Below are 8,696 nucleotides of genomic sequence, written 5' to 3' on the forward strand. Positions count from 1 at the left end.
AAGACACCCGTCCATATAAGTTCTGACAGAGGACGAAAGGAGCAACGAGGTGGAAGGAAGTATCTGAAATGGACACAGAAAATTAATGCAGAGTTTCAGCATATGTCATTTAGTTTTAAGTAAAAATCCAAAGTGTAATTCAGTTCATGGATTCCAGTATTATTAGACATATTTTGAGTGTTCTTCCCAAAAACAACGTTTTTGGTTTTTATGTTGGTGAATAGATATTACAGACAATATAATTAAACAGTTAGCTGAATGCATAAAACATAAAATCTAAATAAACTAGTATCGAAACTTTATTTTTTGTTAACTTCTTGTTTTCTTTTTTGTTTGTTTGTTTGTTTGTTTGTTTGTTTGTTTGTTTTAGCAAACTTAGTTCTTGCTTACTTCAGGGTAATTTCTTCTTTTGTTGCTCATTACCTTCTTCCCATGTTTTTTTTTTTCATTTTTAATAAATATATGACTGTATTTCCCATATCTGGTGAACAACAGTTTTCTGTGAATTCTGTAAATTTAAAAAAAAAACAACAACAAGAAAATGACTATGGTACAGTGCTTGAAACATTACAGCAATTTTACTAAATAATTTTTACCCCGCCTGGCACATTTCGAAGTTGCTCGTTGCCTTTTTCCCATGTTTATGAAAAAAACAAAATTGTACCTATTTGTGACTTGTGAAAGGCATCTGAAAGAGACATGAGGTTTTTTTAAAAATTATTTTTTATTTGATTTGATTTATTTTAAACATGTATATAATGGAGAAATTCTACAAAAACAAACAAATAAAGTACTAGAAAAAAATCATAAATAAATAAAGAATAGAATAAAATAAAATAGTTAGTGTCAGTGCACGATTGGACCAACAGGTGGCGGTAATGCACCTGAAAGCTGTTTGAGTTTCTTTATAAACCCAAACAGGAAGAAGAGTGATGTTATTGCCGGTGTTTGGTGCACATATTTCCGACCGCACCTGACGTACATCAGCCGGCCGGAGTCCTCCTGCAGCTCAGCTGATCCTCCAGACCTCCTCATCCTCCTCCTCCTCCTCTGCTCCTCCTCACCGGGTATCAGCCTCCATCAGCCGGCCATGGCGCTCCGCACCTTCTTCGTGGGGGGAAACTGGAAGATGAACGGGAACAAGGAGAGTCTGGAGGAGCTGATGACCCACCTGAGCACCGCCAGCCTGGACGATCAGACCGGTGAGTGATCGATCACAGGCTGCAGATCGACCGCAGGGTGCAGGGAGATATTAAAGTAATCGATAAACAGGAAGGGAGGTGCCGCTGCTCAGATGACACGATGACATTGGGGGGTCATGTGATCAGGATGAGTTGCATAAAGGCCTCTGACGTCTCTGTTTTATCCTCGGAGGTGGACAGTGAGTAGGGGAGAGCGGGGTCATGTGGGACGGGGAGAAAGATCTGAAAACCTCAGTATTTAATGGCACCTGGGGTGACATCACTTTGCTTTCAGATGCCTTTTTTTGAAAGACGTGGGGAAAAAGGCAACAAGCCTCGTAGTAAAAATGTTTTTAAGAATTTACAAAAAATTGGTAGATTTAGAACAGTCTTTTTAAAAAGTTAGGGAACAAAATAGACAAAAAAGGGGGAAACTACACTTATTCTATATAGTTTTTCTTTCCCAGGTAATTTCTCAGTTGTTGTTTTTTAACTTTATTTTCTGTCTTTCTTTTTTTGGTGTTTTCTTGTGTTCATTTTCTTAATTTTTGGGTGATAATCTTGTTTGTTTTTTGTTTTGTTTTTTTTATTTATTTTTGGGGTCATTTCTTTTATTGCTCGTTGCCTCCTGCCCATGTTTTTGAAAGAAATCAAGACACTTTGTTCAGGTTTGAAAGGGTTAAGGAAATTTTTGTCTCTTTTCAGTTTTTCCTTTACCATACTGTTTTTTTAAATTATTTAGGAACAGACAAATATTGGTGTAAAGCTGATCAGTGGATGCTAGTGTTAGCCCGGCCTGGTTCTGGACTGCTTTGAATGGGGGGCCAGGAAGAGATGTTGGTGGGTTATACGAGTTATTCTTTATGTGCGTAATCTGAGCTGTTTTATGTTGTTATCCTAAGCTTTTTGACAAACAAGCTTAATTTTGTGCCTTTTCATTCACTATGGCAGTGATACTCAACTTATGGCCTGCAAGCCAAATCTGTTCTCCAATTTACAATGAAAATGCTTCTCCTCACCTTTCAGACTGAAGCTTTTGTATTCTAAATTTCCATGTAAACTTGCTCTTGACTTTTCATAATATTTCTTTTCAGGGCTTTAACTCCCAAAGTGACAATAGCATGAAGTGCTTTTAACCTAAACTTGCCGTGTCAGTGCTTTAAAATGAGCAAGTCATGCTCTTACAGCCACACTGCAGCTATCCGTGAAGGAGCTCCCCTGAAAATAAATGTAACCCGATTAAATGTAAATAATTTAAACTTTTCAGCTCAGAGCCATTCAACGTGGGACTGTTAAGAGAGTGCAAACACAAATATAAAAAGTCTCGGCTCAGATGAAGAGAAAATTTAAGTCACAGTGACCTGTTTTTCAGAGGTGGTGTGTGGAGCGCCCTCCATCTACCTGGACTTCGCTCGCTCCAAACTCGACCCCAGGATCGGAGTCGCCGCCCAGAACTGTTACAAGGTGGCCAAAGGGGCGTTCACAGGCGAGATCAGGTATCTCAGCGATGAATGAATACACTCATGAATTATTTTATACTGCAGTCTTATTCATTAACTCCGTTAAATCCCCCTCATCGCTGACATAGATCAGTTTTTTTGGGGGGGCAGGGGCTCTTTAGGTGGAGAAAACAGTATACAAAAAGTAAGAAAAAATAATAAACAGCATAATACGCCCCGTTTTATCAGACACATTAAGGGTATTGGAATAGAATTTTGTATAATTTTAAGACTTTTAAGAATTTGATTTCAATACGAACTTTCATCTATGTGCCAGTTTATAATAATAACAATAATAATAATATTTAATTAGACTCATTAAGGTTATTGGAATGGAATTTGATTTAATGTCACCAGTTAAATTATTTAATATGAACTTACATATCTGTACCTATAATTATGTATTTATTTATTTAAATATTATAACATGTTTTGTTTTATATTTTTAGCTTTCTATATTTTTAAAAAATTCAGTTTGTTGTGTTAGTCTTGTTTTTGCTTTTATTTTATGATTTGTGACTCCATTAAAAAATAATTTAATTAATTAATAATAATTTTAATTTTTGAAAAGAATCCTCACACTCAAAAAAACCATTCAGATTTTGTATTTATAATTTTTAAACATGTAAAATGATGCATCACATGACCAGTGTGTCTTTAACGTGTGTCTTCTCCCTCCAGTCCGGCCATGATAAAGGACTGCGGGGCAGACTGGGTGATACTAGGACACTCTGAGCGCCGTCACGTCTTTGGGGAAAGCGACGAGCTGATTGGTCAGAAGGTGAGACACTTGTGGTTCAGTCCATCGACAAGTGAAAGCACAGATATTTGAACTAATCACAATTGACAATCATCACCTTTAGTGTTCGGAGGTGGACATTACACATTAAAATCTTTAGTGAAATTAGCTTTTAAAAATAAATAATGCGTCTGTGCTTCAGATGTATCCATGTGGCTGCAGGGAGGTAAATACGCTGTGATTCTCAGGTGGCTCACGCTCTGGAGAGCGATCTGGGTGTGATCGCCTGCATCGGGGAGAAGCTGGAGGAGCGAGAGGCAGGCACCACAGAAGAAGTCGTCTACGCTCAGACGCAAGTCATTGCAGGTAAAAAAAAAGGACTAATGACATTTTTTTCACTGCGGACTAAATCTTTGTCCCATCTGGACCCGTGGCCAAAATACATAAACATATATAATATGTAAGAATAAGAACAGATTTTATTTACACACCAAAATATGTCTGTATTTTTCTCCCTTCTTTAGCTGAAACTCAAAATGTGAGGTGACCAACATGCACCAAAAACATTCTCATGTGTGGCAGTTTCTTCAGTTCCCATATATCTACAACAGATGACATTCATATTCTGCATCCACTCAGTCTGATATTAGTATAGAGATAGTAAGATTTGATTGATGCTTTTTTTTTCTGGTAACATCTTTGCCTCATGCAGCCTACTTCTATACCCAAAGTAGGCTACACGCTGATTTAAAATGCAAATAGGTCAGTGGTCTCTGCTGCTTCTTTAGTCGTCTCCTTCCTCTGTTATTGCACGATTTTCTCTTCTGAGAGCTCACAGAAAATGTGAGCTAAATTACAGAATTGATGGATGTTTGCAGCACAGCTCTCCTGCAGAATTCTCAATCTGAAATAAATATACCTTTTCTGTTGGCGTCCGACAATTAATTCATTTTTTTCCCTGAAACTGAAAAGACTGTCTAGATTCTCTCTTTTCTGTTGTTCTTTAGAAGAGTTTTTCAGTAATTTGGGGTGATTTAACCCCAGTGTCTGTGTTTGTATGGCAACATTATCATGTTAAATATAAGGAAATGTATTTTATGAATATGAGTTGATGTTTTCCAGAGAACGTGAAGGACTGGGGGAAAGTGGTGCTGGCGTATGAGCCTGTGTGGGCCATCGGCACAGGAAAGACGGCTTCACCTGAGCAGGTAACACCGACTCCTTCTTCTGTGATGTGAAACTTCAGCTTAATCTTCACTAAGATGAATATAGATATAACTTGATGAGCCTCGTTTGTCTTTACTTGCATATGTACGTTTTTACGACACAAATCTGATATGAGAAGCACGTGTGTGTGGACAGATGTTTTGTTATTGTTATTATTTTAGCAATTTTTTAAATTAATTTATTTGTTCCAACTACCTGCCCAGGGACTGCGGGAGGAAAATAGCAGCTTGGCTAAAATCTGATACATTGCTTCTCTCCTTGTTTTATATAAGGTTAATGTTTTTTTGTGCACCGTGCCTGTCTAAATAAAATTACATCACATTACAGAGACGCCCCAAAATCTTAAAGTAACATTTCAATCACTGAGCCTTAAACAGCAGAATCGTGTAATCGTGTCACCTTGGAGAAGAAAACTTTGTTGTGAAATTGTTGGTTCAGACTGTCGGGAGTCGGGAACATGATGAAGGTCTTCATCTTATCTGAACTGTCAGACATCTGGAGCAAAGATGAAGCGTGCCAAAGGTGAAGGACTTAGAAAAAACGCCTCTCAAGTTCATTATAATCAAAGCACAATTTTCTGTAACGCTCTGTTATGATGTGATATCACAGAAACAGGTGAAATGATCACAACCTCTGAGCGCTGCATTACGTGGTGGCATGTATGTGATGAAATTATGTGATGCAGTTCGGTTTCAGCTCCAAAACAAATTGTTTAGGCTTCAAAAAAGATTGTTTCCAGTTAGTATAACTGCGCTTATTTGAATATATCCAGTGGGCAGTCTGGTGTTGTTCGTCTTGCTTCTATTTGATTTTGTTCCCCTTCTTTATTTGGCATGTTCGAAATGGGTCTAATTAACTAAGTACATTGGAAATTGTGGTAATAAACAACATGAGAACAGCATCAGAAGGCAGTTAGCTTGTATCATTAAAAACAAGAATATTTTATCATTTGCTTTCATTTTGGCCCTTTTTAAGTATATTTTATGATTAAAAATGTTATTATTTATTGTTCATTGTAACAGATTGTCTACACAGGACAATACAGCACCAGTGAGGCCACGTTTAGGTTAGAAGGACCCAACTAAAAACAGAAAAGTCTTCCTTTTGAGTTTTTTAAAAAATCAGTGTTCATAAGATAACATTGTAAAAACTATCATCACAAAGGCTGTGCCCTTGCCTATTGAATAAAGGTAAAAGAAAAAGAAAGAAGTGTTTTCAGGACCCCAAAATGCCGTTGTTGTGTAACCAAAAGGCCAAACAAAAGTTTAACATTTCATACGAGAACCGTCGCCATGTAAACGGCCCCTGAGAGCTCTGACTCCTGCAGATCCAGTTTCTCCAGGAAAAACTCACCACACCAACAACACACTCACACCTGCAGGCTGCCAATCAGCTGATACCAGCTGGAAACATTGTTTCATGTCATCACATTTTATTGATTAAAGGTTTTTTAACAAACAAAAAAAATATAGGTGAAGGATGAATATTTAATGGCTTTGCTGATAGTATTTTGTCAATATGTCAATACAGTGATTAATTATTTACTTCTTAATTGTCCAGAAGTAACAACAGTGTGTGTGTGTGTGTGTGTGTGTGTGTGTGTGTGTGTGTGTGTGTGTGTGTGTGTGTGTGTGTGTGTGTGTGTGTGTGTGTGTGTGTGTGTGTGTTTCCAGGCCCAGGAGGTCCATGAGAAGTTGAGGGCGTGGCTCCGAGCCAGCGTCTCAGACGAAGTGGCCGATTCTGTGCGCATCATCTACGGAGGTCAGTGATGATTTCTGGCAGTTTTACCTTTAAAGAACTCCTGTGCAGGATTTGAGCTTTTTTTCGACTTGCTGACTCCTGGTTGTCGTATCATGTGTGCGTTTGGGAGGCAGGTTGATTTTTTTTTTTTTGCTAGTAATACCAGTACCAGAACCCTACTCCGGTACATTTTAAAAATTGAAGAAAAAACAGGCTTATGTAGTGAGTTTTAGCATTTTTCAAGGGTTGACAGGCCATTCACTAGAAGAACATTTTTAGGTTTTAAACGGGTTTTTTGCATTTTTGGCTTTTTGTGCCACCAATACTAACATATTAATGTATTTTAAGCCAAAAAGTGATGTTTTCCTAAATGTAACCACTTGTAAACCACTCCTTTGCTGTAATGTGACGTTTCAAAGTATCTGCTACATAATTATGTGCAAACAGAAGGTACTGTAATGTGGTTTGTAGAAACGTTCAGTGCCAACATTTATCCTGGCGGTGGGTTTGGGTGAAGGTGTGGTTTTAGAGGCTGAAGAACAAAATTTAGTCATGACTTTTTTAATAAAAAAGAAAAAGAAAAGAACTATCTGACATTGGCATTCATGCTCTCTTAACTCAAATTAAAATAACATTTAGTTTAATTTTTAGAGCCAATACTTAAAGATAAATAATGTTGCATCTTTGCATCAATAGAAAAGTTTCCTTTAACGGTTTATTTTGACTGATGTTTGATTCTTGTGTCGTTTTTAAGAAAAAAATATAAAATATTAAGATTATTTCCGATTGCCCCGACCCCACAGCTGTCTTTAGTTTTATTTGTCTTTATCAACATTTTGTTTCAAGACGTGTATAAAGCTCCCCTATATATCATCAAAAACTGCCAGCTTTTCTTTTGTGATGTATGCTATTTTTGTTTTCAAAGCCACACGTTGATAAATCTTTAATATATTGCTTCATAATTGCTTTGTTCACATGAAAATATTGTAACTATACAGTCAGAGCTCACTGTTACAGAGAGTTCACCAAACTCCAAACTGGGGGCAAACTGGTCATCATACCCTGACTTTTACTACCTTACCCTTTAAATTCCCACATTGTCGCGTCTTTTCTTCGTCCTCCAGGTTCAGTGACGGCAGCTAACTGCAGAGAGCTGGCGGCTCAGGGCGACGTGGACGGCTTCCTGGTGGGCGGAGCCTCTCTCAAACCAGAGTTTGTCGACATCATCAATGCACGCGCGTAACAAACACAACAAATGTCTCCATCGGGACGAATAAAAAACACTCGGCCCTTTAGATTGTCACAATGTGTCCTCAAACTGGGCTGACTGATCCGCAGGCAGACGTGTGTCGAAGTAGAAGTATTTTGTTGGATCAGGTAAACAGAGGGTACTAGAAGTAATTCAAAGTAAATATCAGCACTTTTTTGTCCTGTTTTGGTGTCATTTTTGGTCATTAATCTCTTCAGTCAAACTATTTCTATTTCTTTTTTCATTTAGTGTTCTATTAATGTTGGGTTACATTATCAAGTATTTTACAACTTTTCTGACTTCAATTCTGATGATGAGAAACTTTACAAAAGAGTGTCATATTTTCAGCTGATTTAATGACCTTTTTTGCAGATTAAATAAGTTCAGCACAGGTGAAAAGCGATAGAGTGTACAATCTTCTTTTGTCTGAAGACTTTTTCCTGTTTCACTTATTTGAGAGTTGGAAGTGGTGACAAACAAGATTTTAAATGTGATGCAAACAATACACTGTAAGTTTCATCGCCTCCGCAAAACAATAAAATATTCAAGTATGTGATTAATAGTTGCAGCTGCTAATTTGAGGTGAAGCGATGTTATTTCCAGCAGGTGATCAGTCACTCCAGGTTGTCCTGTGTCTTGTAATGTTGTATTAATGTTACACACTCTCTCACAAATTGTAAACTGTTACTTGAGGACAATAGGAGCTCTGGACCGAATGTACTTAAATATCTAATGCAGACAAAGTCTGTCCTTAGCTGTTACTAAGCTGTGAGAAGTTTGGACTTTTATTGTGAAGTTGTCACCAATAGGCACTTAAGAGTTAACACTGAACACTGCTGCTGTATGTTTAACACTGGACCTAAATAAATAAATAAAATGTGAATAGAGGTTTGTGTTTTTGTCTTGAGTGACATTAAAGGGGAAATATCCCACTTTTTATATGGATGTCCAATTAGTATTAATTGTCAATATAGTCGATGACAGAAGTATTGGAGACTTTTAACTTTTTTAACAAAACTTCCAGATAGATAGATAGATGCAAAACTGCAGAAGTAAATCAT

The 8,696-nt window shown here is 37.3% G+C and overlaps 1 protein-coding gene across 1 annotated transcript; it reads left to right on the forward strand.

Annotated features, from left to right (window-relative positions):
* Positions 1–920: 920 nt before the first annotated feature.
* LOC121958271 (triosephosphate isomerase) lies at positions 921–8,523 on the forward strand. The gene is made up of 7 exons (XM_042507158.2): positions 921–1,202; positions 2,554–2,677; positions 3,362–3,461; positions 3,668–3,785; positions 4,542–4,627; positions 6,320–6,407; positions 7,511–8,523. The coding sequence occupies exons 1-7, from the start codon at positions 1,091–1,093 to the stop codon at positions 7,627–7,629; spliced, it is 747 nt and encodes a 248-aa protein (XP_042363092.2). The 5' UTR covers positions 921–1,090; the 3' UTR covers positions 7,630–8,523.
* Positions 8,524–8,696: the final 173 nt, after the last annotated feature.

The sequence above is a fragment of the Plectropomus leopardus genome, chromosome 17, assembly GCF_026936395.1.
Source record: "Plectropomus leopardus strain MGB_pleo_1.0 chromosome 17, ASM2693639v1, whole genome shotgun sequence".
In the NCBI taxonomy this organism is placed as follows: domain Eukaryota; kingdom Metazoa; phylum Chordata; class Actinopteri; order Perciformes; family Serranidae; genus Plectropomus; species Plectropomus leopardus.